Here is a 24540-nt window from a genome sequence, read left to right as displayed (position 1 = left end):
TGGCTCAAGCCTGTAATCCCAGCACTTTGGGAGGCCGAGACGGGCGGATCACGAGGTCAGGAGATCGAGACCATCCTGGCTAACACGGTGAAACCCCGTCTCTACTAAAATACAAAAAACTAGCCAGGCGAGGTGGCGGGCGCCTGTAGTCCCAGCTACTCCGGAGGCTGAGGCAGGAGAATGGCGTGAACCCGGGAGGCGGAGCTTGCAGTGAGCTGAGATCCTGCCACTGCACTCCAGCCCGGGCAACAGAGCAAGACTCCGTCTCAAAAAAAAAAAAAAAAAAAGAGTAAGCAGAGAACCTGCTGAGTGGCAAGATTATGACCAAGTGAACACATTTGTGTAACCACCATCAGATTAATTACACTCACTCGGCAGCCCCTTTTCTAATCACTGTCCTCTCCTTTCACCCCAGCAGTAAACTCCTTCTTGACACTATAGGTTGGTTTTGCCTATTTTTGAATTTATATAAATGAAATCATATAGTATGTATTCCTTTATATCTGGTTTCTTTTGTTCAACATTATGTTTATAAAGTTTATCCACATTATGTGTAGCAGTGGTTCGTTCATTTTCATAATTGCATACTATTCCATGTTATGAATACACTAGAATTTATTCTACTGGTTTGGTTTTGTTTGTTGAGACAGAGTCTCTGTTGCCCAGGCTGGAGTACAGTGTTGCAATCATAGCTCACTGCACCCACAACTTCCTGGGCTCAAGCAATCCTCCCACCTCAGCTTCCTGAGTAGCTGGGACTATAGGCACATGCCACCACCATTGGCTAACTTTAAAATTTTTTATACAGATGGGGTCTCACTATGTTGCTCAGGCTGGTCTTGAATTCCTGGGTTCAAATGATTCTCTTACGTCAGCCTCTCAAACTGCTGGAATTACAGGCATGAGCCCCTATGCCTGGCTTCCAACTTTTTCTGTTTGGATATCTGGTTCACCCTGCATCATACATTGAAAAGACCATTCTTTCCCCCATTGCTTTGCAGGGCTACCTTCTTCATAAATCAAATGTTCATATATGTGTTGCTCCATTTATGGACTCTATTCTGTTCCTCTGGTCTGTTTGTCTCCTTGTGCCAGTACTTCCCTGCTTTATTTACTGTGGCCTAATGAGTCTTGATATTCATTAGTGTGAATATTCTATCTATAGTCTTCTTTTTTTTATTAAATTTTGACATGGGGTCTTGCTTTGTCACCCAGGCTGGAATGCAGTGGTGAGATCATGGCTCACTGCAGCCTTAACTTCCAGGCTCTAGTGATCCGCCCGCCTCAGCCTCCTGAGTAGCTGGGACAACAGGCACACACTATCATGCCTGGCTAATTTTTGTATTTTGGGTAGAGGTGGGGTTTTGCCATGTTGTCCAGCCTGGTCTTGAACTCTTGAGCTCAAACAATCTGCTCAGCCTCCAATTATATTCTTACGCCTTAACATTGTCCTAGATATTCTTGGCCCCTTGCATTCCCATGTAAATTTCAGAATCAACTTGTCAATTTATACCCCTACTGCCTGCCATACCCAACAAAATAACTCTAACTGGATTTTAATTGGGCTATATTGAAACATAGATAAATTCTGAAACATCTTTCATTTTTATATAAGGAACCTTCCAATATATTAATATGCTCTGTCTCTCAACTTATTTAGGTCATCTTTAATTTCTCTCAATGTGGCCAGGTGCAACGGCTCACAACTGTAATCCCAGCACTTTGGGAGGCCAAGGCGGGAGGGTAGCTGGAGCCCAGGAGTTCAAGACCAGCCTGGGCAACATGGCAAAATTCCATCTCTACAAAAAAATACAAGAGTTAGCTGAGTGTGGTGGCATGCGCCTATAGTCCCAGCTACTTGGGAGGCTGAGGCTGTGGTGAGCCATGATTGCCCCATTGCATTCCAGCCTGGGCGACAGGGAGAGAACCTGTCTCAAAAAAAAAAAAAAAAAATTGGCCGGGCACAGTGGCTCACGCCTGTAATCCCAGCACTTTGGGAGGCTGAGGCGGGCGGATCACGAGATCGGGGTTCAAGACCAGCCTGACCAACATGGTGAAACCCCGTCTCTACTAGAAATACAAAAATTAGCCAGGCACGGAGGCGGGTGCCTGTAATCCCAACCACTCGGGAGGCTGAGGCAGGAGAATTGCCTGAACCCAGGAGGCAGAGGTTGCAGTGAGCCGAGATTGCGCCACTGCACTGGTGGCGCACCCACTGCACTGGGTGACAGAGCAAGACTCCATCTCAGAAAAAAAAAAAAAAAAAAATCCACTCTGGCCATGTTTGTCTTTTTAGTGGACTATTCAGTCCATTTACATTTACTCTAAGTAATTATATATTTGGATTTTCACGTATCATCTCACTATTTGGCCTTTCAAGTCTTCACTGCTTTGATATCTCTCTGATCTGTTAAACAGAAATTGGCCTATATTTTGTTTAGCCTTGTTCTTGGTAGGAAGGCTGTTTTGTGAGAAGGTAGTCTGCCATCACTAGCTGTAGGAAAATCATTCCTTTTCCACATTCTTCTGTTTTCCTTCTCTCCTGTTTTTAGGGACTGCCCATGAATTCAAGAAGCATTTTGAATTGCCAATTTTGAAGGGTCGAGATGCTGCTGCTAGTGAGGCAGACAGGAAGCTAGGAGAGGAGCGGCTGCGGGAGCTCACCAGTATTGTGAATAGGTAATGACCTCAAGCGAAGTCATTAGAATTGCCTCCCAAACCATCCATGGCCAGTCCTTTGGGGGCTTTGCCTGTCTAGAGCCCTCAAAGGCTGGGATTCTAGGAAGGGAGTGGGATCTGTGTCCTAACTACGGCCACTGAATAAACAAAGGAGTCTTGGAGGCGAAGTTCCTGCTTTCTTTCTAGCCTAGGCTCTGTGGTCTGGTTTTGGTCTGTTTATCAGCCTGCTGAGGAAGCTCTTCTCTGATGCTGCTGGACTTCTTGAGCAAAGTATACCTTGAAGCATTACTAGTATTTCCGAAGCTTCCTGTCAGTTTGTCTCAGACCCGAAGCATTAGGCTTCTCTTCCCAGGCCCCATAGTCATTCTGTGACACGTAGGAGAAGATCTGAAAGGGGCTTGTGGCTCCCAGGCTAAGAGGACTTACTTTTTCATGGGACTTACATAACCCAGGGGGTAGGCACATTCTGGACTCCTTTGTCCAGAGGTGGTATGCACTTAATAGGTTACATTCTAAAGAGTCCTCCTGCCCTTCCCAACAACTGCCTGGCTACCTGGCTACCTCTCCCTACCAATTTTAGATGGCAGGCCGGGTGTGGTGGCTCATGCCTATAATCCCACCACTTTGGGAAACCGAGGCAGGTGGATCACTTGAGGTAAGGAGTTCGAGACCAGCCTGGCCAACATGGGGAAATACAAAAATTAGCCGGGTGTGGTGGGGTGCACCTGTAGTCCCAGCTACTCTGGAGGGAGAGGCAGGAGAATCGCTTGAACCTGGGAGGCGGAGGTTGGAGTGAGCTGAGACGCGCCACTGCACTCCAGCCTGGGTGACAGAGCAAGACTCCGTCTCAAAAAAGAAAAAAAAAAAAAATTAGATGGCAGGAAGAAGAATTGGTGTTTTCTTAAGATCTGCTTCTTAGGTGCCTGATCCCTGTCCTTCCTGGTCTTCCCAGGAGGTCTATGCTTAATTCCATTTAGCCATGTAGCAGCAGGCATTTGGACAAATGCAAGCAGAAACTCCCCTAAGGACTTAGTAATTTACACCTTGCTTTTCCTGTTAGAGCTCCTGTCTCAATGGGAGCCTCAGTCTTCTCTTGAAGACTAGGCAACATATTGAAGGGGAAGAGAAAGTGCTGCCTGTCTAAGCTAGAATGTTTGGAAGGTCTCTGTTCCCATAACTGAGACCCTGATACAGATGTGTTTGACATAGGTCTGATGAGTCTCTGACTTTTTTTTTTTTTTTTGAGACGGAGTCTTGCTCTTGTTGCCCAAGCTGGAGTGCAATGGGGTGATCTCGACTCACTGCAACCTCCACCCCCTGGGTTCAAGCAATTCTCCTGCCTCAGCCTCCCGAGTAGCTGGGTTTACAGGCGCCTGCCACCATATTTGGCTAATTTTCGTATTTTTAGTAGAGACGGGGTTTCTCCATTTTGGCCAGGCTGGTCTCGAACTCCTGACCTCAGGTGATCCACCACCTCGGCTTCCCAAAGTGCTGGGATTACAGGCGTTAGCTACTGCACCTGACCAGTCTCTGACATTTGATACTGTAAAAGAGGGCTAGTCTTGGTTCTTTGGGTGGTAGCTTTTATTCCCGTAGTTAGCATGGCAATTTTACCAGCCTCTTGCCTTTTTACCCTGTTTTCTCTAGATGCCTGATACGGAGGACTTCTGATATCCTTTCTAAATATCTGCCTGTGAAGATTGAGCAGGTCGTTTGTTGTAGGTACTGAACTCAACTGAAAGATCTGGAGTGAGTGGGTCAAAGCCTAGCTCCTGAAGCATGGCTGGACTCTCAAGGTGTTCTCAGAGGACAGGAGGGTGGTCTAGCTTTTTCCACTGACCCAGCTGCCTTTTTTAGGCTGACACCCCTTCAGACTGAGTTATACAAGAGGTTTCTGAGACAAGCCAAACCAGCAGAAGAATTGCATGAGGGCAAGATGAGTGTGTCTTCCCTTTCTTCCATCACCTCGCTAAAGAAGCTTTGTAATCGTGAGTTGGGCTTGTGTCCTGGTGTCCTCTGTGAGAGTGAGCAAGGGAGGGTAGGTTCCTGTAGTGGCCCGGCGACCCTCACTAAAACTTGTCCAGAGTCATACTCAGAGGCCACATGTGATTCCAACCCTACCCAAGGCACGAACCCTGCATTGTGAACTCTGTTTACCAGACCCTTTGCTTTGGAAAATTGAACTCATCTTCTGTCCAGTCCATGCTTGATGACCTGGGATATGTCGACTGTGTGTGTGAGTGCTTGCGTGTACACATGCTCATATACAATGTTGGGCAGGAGGAAAAATAACAAAGAAACCTTGCCTGCTCTGTTATAGCTCCCTTCTTGTTGGGAGAACACATTAGTGAGTGAGATTGTCCATCCATTGTCCCAGATGGCACCGACTGTATCCTGTTGGAATTTGGTAGGATGAAGATCAAGCAAGTCTGATATTGAGGAAGACCTTCTGGGCTAGGCTTCTAGAGGGAGTTCTAGTGAACACTGTTCAGAAAACAAAGTAGCTGGGTTTTGTTTTGTTTTCTCCCAGATCCAGCTTTAATCCATGATAAGTGTGTGGAAGAAGAGGATGGCTTTGTGGGTGCCTTGGACCTCTTCCCTCCTGGTTATAGCTCTAAGGCCCTGGAGCCCCAGCTGTCAGGTGACCCTTTTCCTACCAGTATTTGGGCTTCTCTAGGAGGAGGGTGGGAGATTGTCTTTGTGCTAGGGCTGTCCTGTTTCAAGGCAGGATATCAAGAGTGCCTGGGCCATTGGGATAGCCAGTAGGGGATTGCTGATTGCTGCTCTTCCCAGGTAAGATGCTGGTCCTGGATTACATTCTGGCGGTGACCCGAAGCTGTAGCAGTGACAAAGTAGTGCTGGTGTCAAATTACACCCAGACTTTGGATCTCTTTGAGAAGCTGTGCCGGGCCCGAAGGTAGGGAAGAGCCTAACCAGGATGCCAAAGGGGATGTACCCCTCCCCTACTGCCCCTCTAGTTCTGATTTGTGGGTGTGGGCCAAGATCTGGGCACATAAATGCTTTCCCTGAAGATATCTTCCCTTATTGCTATGATGGCCCCAGCTCTATCTCCAAGTAGAAGATCCTCTAGTCCTTCAGGTACTCCTTTAGGACAGAGTCTTGGCCTCTAGCTCCCTGCCCCTGCCTTTGGGAGCTTAGGGCCTCAAGCATGGTTATTTCAGTCCCTTCAGTAGCTCTCACTCTGCTTTCTTGGGTCTTTTTTAAAAGTTTTATTTAAAATTTTTTTTCCCCAATCACTGAAGCTCTATTTTCTTGGGTCTCAAATCCCCCTTCAGGTACTTATATGTCCGCCTGGATGGCACGATGTCCATTAAGAAGCGAGCCAAGGTTGTAGAACGCTTCAATAGTCCATCGGTAAATGCACATCCCCTGTTCCCACACCACCAATGCAGTATCATCAGAATTAAGGATTGATGGAGAAGCTATAAGGGGTTACCTTGATTTTTTTTTTTTTCTTCTCCTAGTGGATATGGTAGGATTTGGCTGGTTGGTGATGGCTGGGCTGGGAACTGACTTTGTGCGTTGAGAAATTGGCTGGTGAGCAGATAAACTGGTGGCTTTCACAATTGGTACTGAGTAGTATAGAGGCATGAGAGAGGAGCTGGTTGGGCTGAGCAGGATCCCAGTTTAGACTATAAGAGGTTCCTTTTCTCCTGTTTCTTCTCTTTCCAGAGCCCTGACTTTGTCTTCATGCTGAGCAGCAAAGCTGGGGGCTGTGGCCTCAATCTCATTGGGGCTAACCGGCTGGTCATGTTTGACCCTGACTGGAACCCAGCCAATGATGAACAAGCCATGGCCCGGGTCTGGCGAGATGGTCAAAAGAAGACTTGCTATATCTACCGCCTGCTGTCTGTAAGGATGGTGATAGTAGTCATAGTAGGGGTGGGTTATGGAACGAGACCTTCAGGACCGCCTTTCTTTGGCCTTTCTGTCTCTAGCAGTAGCCAAGCTATGGGCCCAGAAGTGAGTCCTTTATTTTTCTGTTCTCCCTCCCCTTCTCTCCACCCCATTCCCTCAAACCATTCTTACTGTGCCATCTGAATACTTGTTCAGTACATCCTTTTCACAGGACACCTGCTTCCCTCATCCATGATTTCTGCTGTGTCACCAGCCTTGTAGTCTTCTCTCATCCCCTGTCCTATTGGCATTCTCCAAGTTATCAATTATCACCTTCAGACCATCCATCCCATAGTTCCTCTCTTGCAGCTTACGTCGTTGGACTTGACTACCCTCTTTTCTCCCTTGCTGCAGTCCTCTATTCTCTGCTATATTCCTAATTTATTGATGACTTTGGACACTAGCTCAGCCTTCATTTCTTTTCCAAAGCCAGCAATCATACTGGCTGACCTCAAGGACCATGCGGTCATCCAGCCCTCTGGCCTTCATGTTTCCTTGACCTCATCTCAATCCCCCTTCATCTTAACTATTCCTAAGGTCACACTGTGGAACTTGTTAGAACCCCAAACCTTAATAATTGGTCATTCTACTCTCACTTCTTGTCCTCCTAGCTTTCACATACCTGCTGTATCTGCTTCAGCCTACTGTTCCTGTAGCCTGTCCCCTTGCCACCCTCCCACTCATCTGGCTTGACTTCCTTGTTTATTTAGCCCAGTCTTCATCGTGCATCCTTTCAGCTACTCTTTTCCCAATACCCATTCTAGTTGGATTATTTGAGCTGTTTTCAGCTTCTACACCAGCTACATTGCATTTACAGGTTGGTACTACCACAAATTCATGTTCTCTTTTTGAGGTGGGCCATATCTCATTTCCTTCAACCATTTCAAGCATCTACCATTTCTCTCAAATTTCCTGCCTAACTCATCTTCTTTCTACTCACTCATCAGACTCCTTATACCACTGAACCTACCTTCAAATATACTACTGACTTCCTAATTGCCAAAACAGGAGACTATTGATTTTTCCTCTTTGTGTATCTCACACTGTAACTAATAATCCCTTTAAAAATGCTCTTCTAGGCTGGGTGCAGGAGGATCACTTGAGGCCAGGAGTTTGAGGCTATAGTGAGCTAGGATTGTGCCACTCTATCCTGGGTGACAGAACAGGATCCTGTCTTAAAAAAAAAAAAAAAAATTTTTTTTTTCATTTTTGGAAACTCCACTGTGGTTCTTCTACCTGATTACATATAGTCATTGTACTGACAAATCTCTAACTATAAAATTTTAGCCCAGATCTCTTACCTGAGCTGTAAACCCCTATTTCTGTCACTGAATCTACATTTCCACTTAGATTTTTAATGAGCACTTTAGAAGTATCATGACTAAACTCATTCCCCTTCTGATTAATTGATTGATTTTGAGACCGTTTCTTTTTTTTTTTTTTTTTTTTGAGACGGAGTCTCGCTCTGTCGCCCAGGCTGGAGTGCAGTGGCCAGATCTCAGCTCACTGCAAGCTCCGCCTCCCGGGTTTACGCCATTCTCCTGCCTCAGCCTCCCGAGTAGCTGGGACTACAGGCGCCCGCCACCTCGCCCGGCTAGTTTTTTGTATTTTTTTAGTAGAGACGGGGTTTCACTGTGTTAGCCAGGATGGTCTCGATCTCCTGACCTCATGATCCACCCATCTCGGCCTCCCAAAGTGCTGGGATTACAGGCTTGAGCCACCATGCCCGGCCGAGACAGTTTCTTTCTGTTGCCTAAGCTGGAGGACAGTGGCACGATCATGGCCCACTACAGCTTCAACCTCCCACCTCAACCCCCTGAAGTAGCTGGGGCTACAGGTGTGTGCCACCACACCCGGATAAATTTTTTCTTTATTTTTTGTAGAGAAGGGGTCCTGCTATTTTGCGTAGGCTGGTCTCGAACATCTGGACTCAAGTGATCCTCCCACCTTGGCCTTCCCAAGTGCTGGGATTAACAGCATGAGCCACCACACCTGGCGCCCTTTCTGAATGTTGTTCTTAATGGCTCCATTATCCACCCAACCCAAAACTGGGAATAATCTTAGTGGACTATTCTTTTCTCCTAACAACCAGATTCCTACCAGTTTTCACGGATTTTTACCTTCTTGAAATTTCCTTAATCTAACTAACCCTGCTCTCCAAGCCCTCCAGAGGTCATGGTCATCTGTCACTTGGATATTGCAGCAGCTTCCTAATTGTTTACTTCTGTCTTATCCCAACCCATTGTTCACATACTGCTTCCAGAAGGAGCTTTCCAAAAATTCTGATTTTACTTTTCATCCCTTCGAAGACAAGATTAAGGCCTTCAGCATGGCATCCAAGGTTCTTTTTTTTTGAGAGGGAGTCTTGCTCTTGTTGCCTAGGCTGGAGTGCAATGGCATAATCTCGGCTTACTGCAACCTCTGCCTCCTGGGTTCAAGCGATTCTCTTGCTTCTCCTGAGTAGCTGGGATTACAGGTGCCCACCACCAGGCCTGGCTAATTTTTGTATTTTTAGTAGAGACGGGGTTTCACCATGTTGGCTAGGCTGGTCTCGAACTCCTGATCTTGTGATCTGCCTGCCTCGGCCTCCCAAAGTGCTAGGATTAGAGGCGTGAGCCACCGTGCCTGTCCCCAAGGTTCTTTAATGTGGCCTCTGCTGACTTCCCAGTCTCAGCTCTTACTACATTCCCACCAACCTCTAGTTAGCCTGAACTCCTCACAGTCCTCCAATAGGCCAGTAGTATTCCTTTGTTCCTATGCTGGGAATGCCTTTCTTTGTATCTTTTCTTACAAACCATCTATTCATTTTCAAGACTGAGCTTAAGGATACAGTTTCAAGTTTTCAATACTGTTCTACTCTACCATCCTTACGGACTCCCAGTTATCCTGTACAGATTTCTGTCATTGTATCAACTCTTTAAATGTTTGTCTTTCTCACTATTCTAGGAGCTCAAGGATAGGGGATATATATGATTCTTTGTATCCTAATGTCAGCACAGGGTCTGAAATGGAATAGATACCCAAATGATATTTATTGAATGAATTAGAGTTGGGCTTGGTATGGAAATCTGAAGCTGCAGCAGACAAACCTCAGTTCACCCTGAAGGGATTTAGCCAGGCTCCGGGACCCTTCATTAGTACGGAAAATGGCCTGGGTCTACATGACTATTCATGTTATGTTCTCAGGAGACAGACTGGGAAAATGGGCCTCAGCTGAGTAGAGATAATGCTCTGGGACTCATACTTTTTATTCATATCCCCTTCTCGGGTAGCTGTGTTTCACCCCTTTGGTTTTCCTACTCCCTTTTTATGGGGATGGCTAAGCACTGTATCCCTTGACATTTCACACCCGCTCTTCCCCAGGCAGGGACCATTGAGGAGAAGATCTTCCAGCGTCAGAGCCACAAGAAGGCACTGAGCAGCTGTGTGGTGGACGAGGAGCAGGATGTAGAGCGCCACTTCTCTCTGGGCGAGTTGAAGGAGCTGTTTATCCTGGATGAAGCTAGCCTCAGTGACACACATGACAGGTGGGGAAGTGCCCTAACCATTATCTCTAAGCTACCCACACAGCAGGGAGATGGGATCCGTAGTGACTTCAGCTGTGCCTTCTTTCCCTAGGTTGCACTGCCGACGCTGTGTCAACAGCCGTCAGATCCGGCCACCCCCTGATGGTTCTGACTGCACTTCAGACCTGGCTCAGTGGAACCACTGCACTGATAAGCGGGGGCTCCAGGATGAGGTACTCCAGGCTGCCTGGGATGCTGCCTCCACTGCCATCACCTTCGTCTTCCACCAACGTTCTCATGAGGAGCAGCGGGGCCTCCGCTGATAACCAGCTGGTCTGGGTGTAGCTCTTAGAGGAAGGAGATAGGGAAAAGGGGTTCCTTGCCCCACAGGGCCCTGTTGAATTTTGTTCTCTGGGAGAAAATCATCAAGAAGGGCTGCATGATGTTTGCCCAAAATTTATTTTATAAGAAAAACTTTTTTGGTTAAAAAAAAGAATAAAGGTATGAAAGGGTTTGAGGCCTGAGAGCAGTGTGGTAAGCCCAGCAGGGAAGAAGCCCCCTATACTTCTCTAAAGCCTGGGTGCCTGCTTGAGGAGGGAAGGCAGGAACCCAGGGGCAGGGGAGGGCGTCTCTTCAGCAATGATGATGACCACTGTAACCTCCTGGCCCAGGGTTCCCAGCATACTGAGTAAGGGGCCCAAAGACACTAAACCCAGCTGTGAGAATGCCTCTTTGCTGGGCCTCATCAAGGCCTCCAGGACCTCAGTGCAAGGGAAGAAGGAAAAAAGAGACAAAAGGTGACAGAAAGAGAAAGATAGAACTGGTGGTTGGGGTTCTGGGCAGCCCATGCTTCAGCCCCTGCAAGCTGATGGTACCGAGCATGAGACTGTGAGGTACGGGCCCCATCACATGGTGCTAACATAATCTGCGAAGGCCTGGGATGAGTCCCATGAGTCGCTAACCACATGGCAGGTAGCCCGGAGTCGCCGGATGGCTTCCCTGGCTGTGACTGCATCCTGGTCCAGCCAGTTTTGGAAGAGGCGCAGGTGACCAAAGGCTCCACGGCCCCAGCGCTCCAGCCGCTTGGCGAACTCCAGAAGCCCATCTGGCTTGATGCAGTTGGAACTGGTAGGGTGAGATGGATTAGATATCCAGGAAGCAGCAGATTCCTGGTCTATATCTCTGTAGCCCCATCCCTTGTCTTGCCCCTCCCCTCATGTACCTGATGTCCAGCTGACAGAGAGAGGAGGATGAATCCTCTGAGAAAACATCTGCCAAGGCCAGCAGGCCAGCATTCCCTGGAGAGAAGGGGAGAAGTGCCTGTCACCTCCACCCAAGAACAGGGAACAAGGGTATCCCAACCCAACTCTGGCTGGGGAGAAGCCCAGCCCTGCTGGTTCCTGAAGCCCCAGCACAGAAATATCTGTATTCCAACTCCCATATTCCCAATGGAGAGGTCTTTGCCTTTATCCAGTGAGTTTTTAGGTCAAAGGCCTAGCTCCTTTCCCCTCTGCCTCCCCAGGGTCTGGCCCCCACCCAGGCGGTTCCCTGGCAGCCGGAGGCCCTTCAGTGTGGAGTTGCCCTTCATAGCAGCAACCATCTCAGGCAGAAATTGGGCTGGGCGCTTCTCAAACAGACGGCAGAAGGAGAAGGTAATCTCTGTCAAGAAAAATTATAGTAAATTCTGATGGCTGTATTAGGACTGGTGCCACCCCCTCCAGCCCAGTTGGCCCTAGCAAGCGGTATTAACATTGTATAGGCCCAAAAGAGGAAGGAATTTTCTAGACTCCATGCAAGGCTGGAACTAAATCAGAATCCAAACCAAAGACTGAACCTAAATGTTCACTATTAGGAGGTTCTCTGCATGGACAATTCTCCATTCACTTCCTTCTTTCCCTATCACTGACCACCCTCTATGCGGGGTTGGGGATCAGAGAAAAGTCTATGAAGGGAGCCTGGCACAGTACATTTTGCCCCATCACCACCATTTTGTCCACCTCTGAAAGGTAAGAGCAACTTCTGGGTGAGGCACTCTAAAAGCAATTTTTCATGTTTAGCAGAGGAGGAATTGAGGTTGGGGCTTTTAGAAGGAAAGTCATGCAGGTTCTATATCCATTTTATAGTTGAGGACACAAGGCCAAGAAAGGAACAGTGGTTTGCTCACTCAGATAATGGCAGAACCACAGTGAAGACCCAGGAAATGTCCAGGTTCTGAATGAGGAACTTACCTTGCAGAGTCAGATTCTGTAGCAAAAAGAGCACCTCGCTCTGACAGTCAGCCAGATTCATGTCATGGAAGCTCAGTCTTTTCAGGGCTAGGTTGTACTCTGGATAGGAGGCAGAGATCATGGACCATGGACCTTAGCTTTCCTAGAGAACAGTGCTAGGTCCCCATCTACTCCTCTCCCTTTACCATTCTGGCTGGGTCCTACCTTTGAGTGTTTGCAAAACAAGCCCAAAATCCTGGGGAGAGGCAAAGGTGGCACTATCCAGGGACAGCTGCTGCAGAGAACCCGAGGCCTTCAGAACGGAGCACAGCAGTGGGGCTGGCTGGGCTCCCCGTGGAAATCCCATCTCCAACTGCTCCAGGCAGTTTTCTGGATATGGTGGGGAAAGAAGATTCCAGCTGGCCATCTCTACCTCACTCCCATAGTAGGTCCCATCCTGTTCTTAAGGGATTCATCTAAAAAATTATTTATTCATTCACTTGTTGAATGCCTACCATATGTCAGCACTGTGCTAGATTCTGGATATTGAGCACTAAATAAGAGATTTAATCCTTGCCCTGGTAGAACTTTTAGACCAGGAAGACAGGCTACCCAGACAAGCAAATAAAGTATGCAGAGTGGTGGGATAGGAGACATACAAGAACTAAGGGAACATACAGCAGGGGAACTAATCCAGTCTAAAGGTCAGTTCTTTTCCTTTTCTGGAGACCAAGCTGCCTTGGTCACTCTCTGCAGGTCTTATGGTGGTTTAGGCCCTGTCTAGCTCAAGAGTATCTTAGTGGCAAGCTCTAAAGGGGAACAGGTTCCAGATAAGCCAGGAATGAGTGATAGAGGAGGTCCTTCCCCTTTCCTCATACGAATGCATCTGCACGTTTGTGTGGGGATACACGTGCATGCACACACAAACACACACACACAGTGCTTCACCTGGTATCTCCTCATCGCCTATTATGAGGCTAGGGGGTCCTGCATTCCCTGGCACACCAGGGTTGTCCCGCTGGCTTGGGTGGTCAACACGAATAGAGAGGACCCGTAGCAGGGGCAGTGCTCGCACGATAGCACGTGTCAGCTCCAGGATAGGCAGTGGTGAAAACAGGTCACTGAGATGCAGGGCACGGAGGCGACATCCAGCCTGGCCTGACAGGGCCCGCAGGCTGTCTAGCAGGCGGAAGATGTTAGAGCCCAGGCCTATGGCAAGAAAGAGATTAAGTCAGAACCATGTGGGAGTGTCAGCAGGGGTAATATATTCAAATACAACTCCAAATACTTTTGGTTACTAGCAAATCTCTTGGGTTTTGGCTCAGCTTATTTAAACCCATTTGTCTTCACTACTCATCCATGTCTTGCTTTTTCCTTAGGTAACCAGCAAACTGAGGTCTGCTGTTTTGGGCTATGCCCATAAGAAGCATCAGTCAGGGCAGAGTCAGAAAATTTAGAAGATACGATATGGTGAGGCAGCATGTGGCTACTAGCTGAATGACAGGCCCAGACAGTAGCAGGCCTCTGGATTTCTGGGTTCTGAGTAGTTTTCTGAAGAAACTGGCCTTGAAGGAAGTTTTAGACAGAGGGAGAAGACATAGTCAAGAGTCCCAGTTAGTTGGGAGCAGTGGCTCACGCCTGTAATCCCAGCACTTTGGGAGGCCAAGGTGGGCAGATCACTTGAGGCCAAGAGTTCCAGACCAGCCTGGCCAACATGGTGAAACCCTGTCTCTACCAAAAATACAGAAATTAGCTGGGCTTGGTGGCACATGCCTGTAGTCCCAGCTACTGGGGAGGCTGAGGCAGGAGAATCACTTGAACCCGGGAGATGGAGGTTGCAGTGAGCCGAGATCACACCACTGCACTCCAGTCTGGGTGACAGAGCAAGACTCTGTCTCAAAAAAAAAAAAAAATCACAGCTTGGAGAGTGCAAGGCATGAATGGGACGCTTGTTTGTTTGGCTACATGGGGCTCAGGAAACAGCTCTAGAGGGCAGGGCTTTGAAGGCCACATTATGGAAAGGCAAAGGGATGGTTTAATCTCATAGGCAATAGGGAGCACCTAAAAACTATGGAGAGTGAAAATGACCCAACGGGGAATACTTTAGAAGAATCAATGGGTGGGAATGGGGCAGAAAAAAAATAACCAAATCCCACAGGATGGACTAGGATCCAGGAAGGTTAGTTGCTTAATGCCACAGGCAAATAATTCCTTGGACTATGCAGGTTCCTGTTCATTCATTCATTCATTCATTCATTCAACTAAACTACCCAGGGCCTACTAAATATCAAGTTTTTTGCTAGACACTAGTGAGCAGAACATTGCTTTTTTTTTCTTACATAGCTTGATAATGTGATGGAAACTGGGGGAATAAAGTACTATGGAATTACAGAGGATGGGTACCTAATCCAGCTTACATCAGTAAAGGCACTCCAGCTAAGTCCTAAAAAACATAAAGGAGACAGGCTAAAATTTAGGAAGAATGATTGTGGCAGAGGCAACTTGGCATATGTAGAGTCCTGAAGGAGAACAAAAAAATTTCATAATGGCTGCTGTGAGAGTGTGAAGGGGGGGAAGCATTCAAGATACAACTATAGGCCAGGTGTGGTGGCTCACACCTATATAATACCAGCACTTTGGGAGGCTGAGGTAGGCAGATCACCTGAGGTCAGGAGCCCGAGACCAGTCTGGCAAACATGGTAAAACCCTGTCTCTACTAAAAATACAAAAATTAGCTGGGTATAGTGGTGTGTGCCTGTAATCCCAGCTACTGAGGCAGTAGAATTGCTTGGACCTGAGAGGTGGAGGTTGCAGTGAGCCAAGATTGCACCATTGCATTCCAGCCTGAGTGACAAGAGTGAGACTCCATGTCAAAAAAAAAAAAAAAAAAAAAAAAAAAAGATACAACCATAGGGGTAACCAGGAGTGAGAACATGAATGACCCCTAAGGAAAATTAAGCAATATGTTGAGGGGAAGCCATTGAAGGCTGTTTGCATGAATGAATGACAGGGTCATTTTTAACTGATTTTTGAAAGAATCAAGACTGCATTTTCAAAGGATGCTTGGGCTGCAGTGCGGATAATGGATTTGTATGGCATGAGTAAGGAGTCTGGAGGAACTGCTGAAATTAGTTCAGGTAGGGAATAATGGTAGCTTGAATTAAGGATGTGGAGATAAATAAATGTATTTAACAAATTATAAAGATAGGGCTGGGTGTAGTGGCTCATGACTATAATCTCAGCAGTGAAGGAGGCTGAGGTTGGCGGATCACTTGAGGCCAGGAGTTCAAGATCAGCCTGGCTGGGGAAACCCTGTCTTTACTAAAAATATAAAAACTAGCCCAGTGTGGTGGTACATGCCTGTAATTCCAGGTACTTGGGAGGTTGAGGCATGAGAATCACTGGAACCCAGAAGGTAGAGGTTCCAGTGAGCTGAGATTGCACCACTGCACTCCAGCCTGGATGACAGCAAGGCTGTCTCAAAAAGGAAAACGGAAAGATAGGACCTCATGAGCAAATGTGTGGAGTAAGACAATACAGGTTTCTTTGGGCAAGTGAGTAAACTAATGTCATTGAGAACAGAAGGATCGGTATAGTGTGAAGGTGCATTCAAGTTGGATGTAATGAGTTGGGGGAGTGTGTTGTGGGTTATGAAGTGGTCATGTCTATTAGCTGGATAAATGGCTCTAGAAGGTCAAGAGAAAGATCTGGGGTAATGTCACATAATGGGGAATCTTTAGCATAGTTGGCCTTTGAAACCACAGGAATGGATGAAATTGTCCAAGAAGGGTGCATAAAGTGGGAAAGCTCTGAGAAACTCGGAATAAGCAGAGAGGAGGAGAAAACTTTTTTTTTGAGACGGAGTCTCGTTCTGTTGCCCAGGTTAAAGTGCAGTGGCACGATCTCCAGTCACTGCAACCTCAGCCTCCTGAGTAGCTGGGATTACAGGCACCCACCACCATACCTGGCTAATTTTTGTATTTTTAGTAGAGATGGGGTTTCACCATCTTGGTCAGGCTGGTCTTGAACTCCTGACCTTGTGATCCACCTACCTTGACCTCCCAAAGTGCTGGGATTACAGGCAGGAGCCACTGTGCCTGGCCAAGAAAACATTTTTTAAGATCGTGAAAAAAAAAATTAATGAAGATTAATAGCAGTAAATCCTGCCAAGAAGAGTTACTGAAAAGTATACATTGAATCTAGTAACAAGGAGGACCTTGGAGACATAGGTCCTTGTCAGTGCAGTGGTAGGGGTATAAGAGGCTGGAAGGGGCTGTGGGTAAGAGAAGTGGAAACAGTACAGATAACTAAGGTTGTGAAGAATAGGAGATAATAGTTGAGTTTATTAATATGGCATAGAGGGAGGTGGTGGTGGCAGTTTTTGGTGGAGACCTGTTAAGATGCTGGTAGGAGAGAGACAGTGGAAAGGAGACAGATAGTATAAATAGTTGTTTGAAAGCATGGATCTGCAGTCTGGTTGCCTGGGTTTGAATCCTAGCTCTATAATTGCTAGGTTATCCTGAGGAAGTCACTTGCCCTCATAGCATTGTAAGGATTAAATTGTTAGATCAAATTATCAAGAATACTTAAAATATGCCAGACACATACTAAGCAGTATATAAAAATTAGTTGGAGAAACAAGCTTCCCTAAGAAGGTAGGATGCTCGTTTCTCAAACTGGTAATTTTTATATACTTTGTTGTGAAGCCCTATGCATCTAGAGCACAGGTGGGAGAATTAGCCTTAGAAAGGATGGTGTTCTCTTCCATTCTGGTGAAGAAGGATGAGTGCAGATGGAGAGTTTATAGGCTGCTTAGCAAGCTGAAGAAACTCATGAGTGATGGCTTCTATTTTCTCAGTGAAGTAGGTGAGGTCATCCCTGAGAAGGGAAAAGGAGGGTTTGGAAGTGGTAGGAATGGGAGCTGATGTTGCAAGCACAGTGAAAGTTCATATGAGGTTAATGATCATGAGTGTATAGTAGCACTGATATGCACAGTTGTATGATTTTTCTCTAGCAGTGCTCAGCAACCTAGGCAGATTGCTGGATTTAGCCAGAGTTGAGGTTTTGCTAGCTGGGCACAAGCAGGAGGGAAATGAGGACTGAGGATTGCTTTGCAGGTTGTTAGTCTAATAAGAAATTGTGTCCCACACCTTGTCTGGACAGCTGCTCTAATATGACTGGTGAGGTCAAACTGTAGCCCTGCCTGGGCATGCATATACTATACTACTCCCACCTGCCCTTGGATTGCCTTCCATATCTAAAATGTATTCATTCTTCAGATTCCAGCTGGCTTGTCTCATTGCCCCTCAGGAACCCCTGCTTTTAACAACTAATCAAGTGTATAGACTTTATGTTCCTCTCTTCTAGCACTGACAGTCTCCCCTGCTGTGAGGCATACAAGTCTTCCTCTCTAACCTCCTGATCATACCCCCAATTTGCCCCTCCCACCTCCCCAGAATTAGGCACACAGCTAGTGCTTGCTAGGCAATCCAAGCCCAATCCCTGCCACTCCAGGGTGCTCACCATTGTAGGAGAGTGTGAGGCTCTCCAGTGACACCCAGGAGCTCAGCAGGTGGCATAGTGTCAGGGCTGCCTCTGTGGAGAGTGGAACTGTGAATAGCTCCAAGGTGGAGATGCTGCGGAATCTTTGTGAAGCTTCCAGTGCTGGAAGCCCCAGGCAGCTGGGATCTGATCCATCCAAAGCTCCACAAGCCACTTCCCCAATCTCCATCTCTTCACCATCCTCCTTCTCGCCAGCCACAATAAAAACAAAGTCATACAGGTCTTCAGACTCTGCACCAGGCCCCTGACGGGTGCGAGCACCCTTCTTCCCTGCAGCTCGCTTGAAACGCTTTAGGGGCTTAGGCTGTGGGGCTGAGCTAGCTGGTGCCCGTTTGTATGAGGATGTAGAAGAAGAGGCAGAGGAAGTGGCTGCTGGAGCAGAAGGTGGCCGCTTGGTGCCAGGAGCCTCATGGGAGGTGGCTGGGGGGTGCAGCTCCCTCTTAAGGTCTGTTCCGCCTGCTGTCAGGCTCTCCTGTGTGCTCCGGCGTGTTACCCGAGTGGCAGGTGCAGCTCTGGGCATCTGCTTGGCTTCACTCTTACGCCGGCTAGCCATCAGGGCTGCAGCACATCGCTCAGCAGCATCCCGGCGGGGCCGACGTGAGCCCAATAAGAGGGACCCTTCATCTCGGGATGGGGCCCGGCCTCGGGAGGCCTCTCCACAGAGGCGGCAGGGTGGGCCACCAGGCCCTGGTTGCCAGAAGCCAGCACTCATGGTGAGAATAAGGATGAAAAGGGCTGACTCAGGCACAGGCCAGGAGTATAGGGACACTTGACTGACAGCCCCATGGTGAATGAGCTGATGCAACAGCTGCCGAAGTGACTGCTGAGCAGCCACATCAGAGAACAGCAGGTGGCGGAACTTGAGCGTGTGCAGGGAGCTGGCCAAGGTCTCCAGAACCCTGCGGTTGGGCTCAGCCACCAGCTCCGTTGCACCCTGCAGCATGTTACAGATGGTGAGCTGTCGGACATGGCGGGAGCTGTGCAGAAGAGGCGAGAACCGCTGATCACAAAGACGCCTGTCAGAAGACACATCAATGGTCCCACGTAGAACATGGGAAAAAAAGGCCTCCATAAACTTGGCTCGCCAACATGTCACACTCTGAAAAGAAGAAAACATGCCAGACAGCCATGATATATCCATGAAACTGTCCAAATTTCCTTCTCCAATAGCAAACTATTTAGTGAGTCAGGCAACACTCTACAAATTCATTTAATCTTCACATCTCTGAGGTATGTATTATTATTAGCTCTAATTCACAGGTAAAACTGAGGCACAAAGAGGTTATCACCTGTGGTCACACAAGTAAGTGGCTGGATTATTTGAACCCAGGAAATCTGGTTCCAAAGACCATGCTTTTATTATAGTGCTTCCACTGAAACACCCCTGTAAGTTCTTCCATGTTTGTTTCTAGAACCTTACCCCAATTTTTTTTTCTTTTTCTTTTTTTTTAAGATAGAATCTCACTTTGTAGCCCAGGCTGGAGTGCAGTGGTGTGATCTCAGCTCACTGCAACTTCTGCCTCCCAGGTTCAAGTGTTTCTTGTGCCTCAGCCTCCGGAGAAACTGGGATTACAGGCGCCTACCACATCTGGCTAATTTTTGTATTTTTTTTAGTAGAGATGGGGTTTCACCATATTGGCCAGGCTGGTCTTGAACTCTAGACCTCAAGTGTTCCACCCGCCTTGGCCTCCCAAAATACTGGGATTATAGGCGTGAGCTACCACGCCCTGCCCCTTATCCCAACATTTTACCACCACCAGCCCCTTATCACCTCACACCCGACCACTAGCTTCCTGATTACTCTCCCTGTCCCCAAAGTGGTGCTGTAAAACACTAATAACATCATACTGCATTAAAACACCCGATGTCTCCCTACTGCCCTTCCACCCTCTGCCTGAGAAGCTTTATTTCCCACATCTTGCTTATGAGAATGCTTTGCTCTAGCCAAACTGGTCACCCCATGGACCCAAACCTGCCTATGTCCTTTCCTACACCTACCAGAAATGTCTCCATTGCTGAACTAGACTTCCTGAAAGGACTTAGAAACATGTCATTTGAGACTGTCTCTTGTTGGGACTTCTCTGACACTGTGACTACTCAAGACTAAGATGCTGGTATGTTGTCTCATGGTGTTGAGTCCCTTTGCCTGTGTACATGTCTTATCCCAGCCACATGAGAAATTCTTAGAAAGCGGGAATCATATCTTGATTTGTTTCTTCCAAGGCAACAGTTATTTGCTTTGATGGATAGGAAATCTCATCAGACTATTCTGCACTTGATCTTAGCCAAAAGGCCAAGAAGCGATTCATCAGACTATTCTGATATGTTTAATATAACTCTGAACGCAAGTGATTCTCAGCCTTTGGTGCACATCAGAATTCCCTATGGAGCTTTTCTTCCCCAAAATTCATATACCAGACACCCAGACTTGGTGATTCTGTGTTACATCTCAGGTAAGGTCCAGACATTTTTATTGTTTGAACCATCCCAGATGATTCTCATGTACATCAGAGGTTAGGAATTACTGCTACCTAATCCAGAAGGGCACACCGAGACAAAGACAGGTACCAGACCCCAAAGTTTCTAATTTAAGATGATCCCTAAGTCATCTCAGGGGCAGTAGAAAGTCAGGTCCTAGCTCTTTCAGTGTCCTCTGGATTTCTCTGAACCTCTTCCCTCATCTGCAAAATGTGGATAACCTGCTTCACAGGATTGTTGTGAAGATCAAAATGAAGTAGTACAAATTAAAGCACTTTGTAATCTGTAAAATATAAAAAATGTTACTGTTGCTGCCACTGCTATTAACCTGGACGGGATATGAAATGGAGGCAGAGCCTGTTAAGCATGGTGCTCATTCAGACTAAAGCCAAGGCTGTGGGGGCCTGAGGTTCCCCAAGACTAAAACATTTCTTTGGTCCTTACCCTGCCTCCATGCATTCCTCCATACTGGAGTGACCCTCAGTTCCTATTTGAGGTTCTCAGAAGGAACTAGGCCTCTGCTGTCCTCAAGCAAAAGTGTCATTCCTGTTGCCTTAGCTATTTCCCCAGACTCCACTTACTGTGGTAATAATTAGGAATGACTTCCTGCTTGAAATAACTGCATAGCAGCAACACAGAAAGGCCTTGCTCATCAGCAGCAGGACACTGAGGGCAGGAAAAACTACCTGGCAACCAAATCTCTGCTCAGCTTTGAGTAAAGGCAAAGAAGGTATCCTTGGGTCCTACCTCACACTAGCACTTTTCCTACAGATTTGCTGCCCACACCCAGTATTGAAAAACACTTGCAGGTAACCTTAGCAAGGCTTCAGCTTTACAAGTGAGCTAGTCAGATGGTTATTACAATATCTGGCCTAAAATATGGACAAAGATGGTGAGCCAAGATATTGTGGCTGTTTCTGGCTATAAGAGGCACAGGGGAAATGTATGTTAGATAAGTAAATACTGGACTTTTTCAGACATGTTAATGGTTGATGAATCAATGGGAGACAATATTTGGAACACTCCAGACACAACTGCAGTGAGCAGCATGACACAGTGATCAGGAACATGCACTCCAGAAGCAGGCTGCTTCAACTTCAATCTGGGTCCGCCATTCACTAACTGTAACTTAGGCAAGTCATTTCACCTCTTTCTGCCTTAGTTTTATCATCTATAAAGTGGAAAATCACTATATACTGACATCATAGCATTTTTGTGACAGTTAAATGAGTAAAGTTACGACAGCTCTCAGTGGCTTCTTTCTCACAAACTAATGTAAAAGCAGACAGAAGATCACGAAGTTTTATTTCATCACCACTCTTAAGAAGAATCTATGCTAAAATTTGAAGCTGAGAGATGCTTGAGATCTAGTCCAAACCACTCATTTTATGGACTCGTATGCTATCACGATGCAAAATGATTTAGTACTTTGTTTTCTGTGAGGGTAAGGGAAATGAGGCATGATCAATGAAGTGAAGTGCCATTTGCCCCAACACAATCTTTGGCCCATCCTCAATGGGCTGGCAGGGGAAGAGGAAGTGTGTGTACAAACTAGGGAGGGCTAAACATCTTGTGCTAACTTGTTAGAGCTAACAATATTCACAAACTATATGTTGTTCATTGTTTTGCCGATACCAGAAATATTGTGTGTGGATAGAGAAGCAAATGAAAAATCATGGACCAGGCATGGTGACTCATGCATGTAATCCCAGCACTTGGGGATGCCAAGGCAGGCAGATTGCTTGAGTCCATGAGTTTGAGACCAGCCTGGGCAACGTGACAAAACCCTATCTCTACTAAAAATAGGAAAAGTTTAGCCGGGCATGGTGGTGCACACCTATAATCCAGCTGCTTGGGAGGCTGAGGTGGGAGGATTGCCTGAGCCTGGGAAGTTGAGGCTGCAGTGAGCCAAGATCGTGCCACTGTACTCCAGCCTGGGCAACTGGAGTGAGACCGTCTCAAAAGTGTAAACTAACTCTGGAGTATTTACATATATGAGAGTAGCTACATGTATTTGTTTTTACAACATTGAGATAATTCTGAACAGTTTCAAATGCTGGGCTTTTAAAACATACCATGTATTCAAATGTTTTTAGAATATTTTATTTTGAAAATGTATACCATATGTAATAATACTTGCTGTATTGAATATTTCCATTGTTTCTAGCTTTTTTTTTTTTTTTGAGACAGTTTTTCTGTCGCCCTGGCCTGGGCTGGAGTGCAGTGGCGGGATATTAGCTCATTGCAACCTCTGCCTCCCGGGTTCAAGCAATTCTCATGCCTCAGCCTTACAGTAGCTGGGACTACAGGTGCATACCACCATGTCCGGCTAATTTTTTGGTATTTTTTAGTAGACGGGGTTTCGCCATGTTGGCCAGGCTGGTCTCAAACTCCTGAGCTCAGTTGATCTGCCTGCCTTGGCCTCCCAAAGTGTTGAGATTACAGGTATAAGCCACCATGCCTGGCCTGTTTCTAGGTTTTTTTTTTTTTTTTTTTAGACATTCTCGCTCTGTTGCCCAGGCTGGAGTACAGTGGCATGATCTCGGCTCACTGCAACCTCCATCTCCCAGGTTCAAGCTATTCTGCCTCAGCCTCCCAAGCTGGGATTACAGGCATGTACCACCATGCCTGGCTAATTTTTGTATTTTTGGTAGAGATGGGGTTTCGCCATGCTGGCCAGGCTGGTCTTGAACTCCTGACCTCAAGTGATCTGCCCGCCTTGGCCTCCCAAAGTGCTGGGATTACAGGTGTGAGCCACGGTGCCTGACCCTGTTTCTAGCTTTTTTATATTGAACTCTTCTGTAATATACATCTGGAAATAAATCTTCATGAGTATCTCAATTTTTATATACTATAAATTCTAAGAAGCAGAACTTCTAGCCAAATTATTTTTTTTAAGAGACAGGGTCTTGCCCCATCACCCAGGGCTACAGTGCAGTGGTGAGATCATAGTTCACTGTAGCCTTGAACTCCGGGTCTCATGCAATTTTCCTGGCTTAGCCTCCCAAGTAGCAGGGACTATAGACGCATGCCACTATGCACAGCTAATTTTTAAATTTTTTCTGTAGAGATGAGGTCTCACTATGTTGCTCCAGCTGGTTTTTTTTTTTTTTTTTTGAGATGGAGTCTTTTTCTGTCGCCCAGGCTGGAGTGCAATGGTGCAATCTTGGCTCACTGCAACCTCCACGACCCAGGTTCAAGTGATTCTCCTGCCTCAGCCTCTTGAGTAGCTGGGACTACAGGCATGTGCCACCACGCCCGGCTAATTTTGTATTTTAGTAGAGACGGGGTTTCACCATATTGGCCAGGCTGGTCTTGAACTCCTGACCTCAGGTGATCCACCTGCCTCGGCCTCCCAAAGTGCTGGGATTACAGGTGTAAGCCACCATCATGCCCAGCCTAAATTTTCTGGGGAGGAGAGGGTCTCTGTCAGCCAGGCTGGAGTGCAGTGGTGCTATTATAGTTCACTGCAGCCTCAACCTCCTGGGCTCCTCAGCTTCCCAATTAGCTGGGAGGTACATGCCAACAAGCCCAGCTAATTTTTAAAAATTATTGCAGGCTGGCCACAGTGGCTTATACCTGTAATCCCAGCACTTTAGGAGGCCAAGGCCAGGGGATCACTTGAGGTCAGGAGTTCGAGACTAGCCTGGCCAATGTGGTGAAACCTCGTCTCTACTAAAAATACAAAAAGTAGCCAGGCCTGGTGATGGGCGCCTGTAATCTCAGCTACTTTGGAGGCTGAGGCAGGAGAATCACTTGAACCTGTGAGGCAAAGGTTGCAGTGAGCCAAGATCATACCACTGCACTCCAGCCTGGGCGACAGAGAGAGACTCTGTCTCAAAAAAAAAAAAAAAAAAATTATTGCAGGGATGGGGTCTCCCTGTGTTGCCCAGACTGGTCTCAAATTTGTGGGCTCAAGTGATCCTCTTGCCTTGGTGTTCTAAAGTCTGGAATTATAGGTAAGAGCCACCATACCCAACCAGCCTAAATATTTTAAAGTCTGAACAAATATTACCAGATTGCCTACCAAGAAAGTTACAATTTCTGTTACCACCAACAGCATATTAAAATGCAAATTTCACCCACCCATGGCCAAACCTAGGCATTACCTTTGCAATGAAAACCAAATCAAACAAGACTTTACTAAACTAAGCAGTGAAATTTTTTTTTTTTTTTTTTTTTTTTTTTTT

General features: G+C 46.8%; 2 protein-coding genes across 4 annotated transcripts in view; one reads left to right on the top strand and one right to left on the bottom strand.

The window, feature by feature from the left end:
* Window positions 1-10617, top strand: part of RAD54L (RAD54 like) — a 31426-nt gene extending 20809 nt beyond the window's left edge. For all 3 annotated transcript variants that reach the window (XM_017881736.1, XM_017881734.1, XM_017881735.1), the window contains 9 exons: window positions 2553-2679; window positions 4327-4401; window positions 4537-4667; window positions 5210-5320; window positions 5473-5596; window positions 5976-6054; window positions 6373-6552; window positions 9961-10124; window positions 10216-10617. In XM_017881736.1, the coding sequence (XP_017737225.1) occupies window positions 2553-2679; window positions 4327-4401; window positions 4537-4667; window positions 5210-5320; window positions 5473-5596; window positions 5976-6054; window positions 6373-6552; window positions 9961-10124; window positions 10216-10426 (1202 nt within the window). In that variant the 3' untranslated portion in view covers window positions 10427-10617. The remainder of the gene's footprint in view (window positions 1-2552; window positions 2680-4326; window positions 4402-4536; window positions 4668-5209; window positions 5321-5472; window positions 5597-5975; window positions 6055-6372; window positions 6553-9960; window positions 10125-10215) is intronic.
* Window positions 10544-24540, bottom strand: part of LRRC41 (leucine rich repeat containing 41) — a 26436-nt gene continuing 12439 nt past the window's right edge. The window contains 7 exon segments of the mRNA XM_017881733.1: window positions 10544-11228; window positions 11326-11401; window positions 11640-11762; window positions 12332-12430; window positions 12536-12700; window positions 13259-13519; window positions 17834-18971. Coding sequence (XP_017737222.1) covers window positions 11009-11228; window positions 11326-11401; window positions 11640-11762; window positions 12332-12430; window positions 12536-12700; window positions 13259-13519; window positions 17834-18971 — 2082 coding nt within the window. The 3' untranslated portion in view covers window positions 10544-11008.

The sequence above is a fragment of the Rhinopithecus bieti genome, unplaced genomic scaffold (genome assembly GCF_001698545.2).
Source record: "Rhinopithecus bieti isolate Rb0 unplaced genomic scaffold, ASM169854v2 scaffold_12155, whole genome shotgun sequence".
NCBI classification, from domain to species: Eukaryota; Metazoa; Chordata; class Mammalia; order Primates; family Cercopithecidae; genus Rhinopithecus; species Rhinopithecus bieti.
This window is presented reverse-complemented; position numbering and strand designations above follow the sequence as displayed.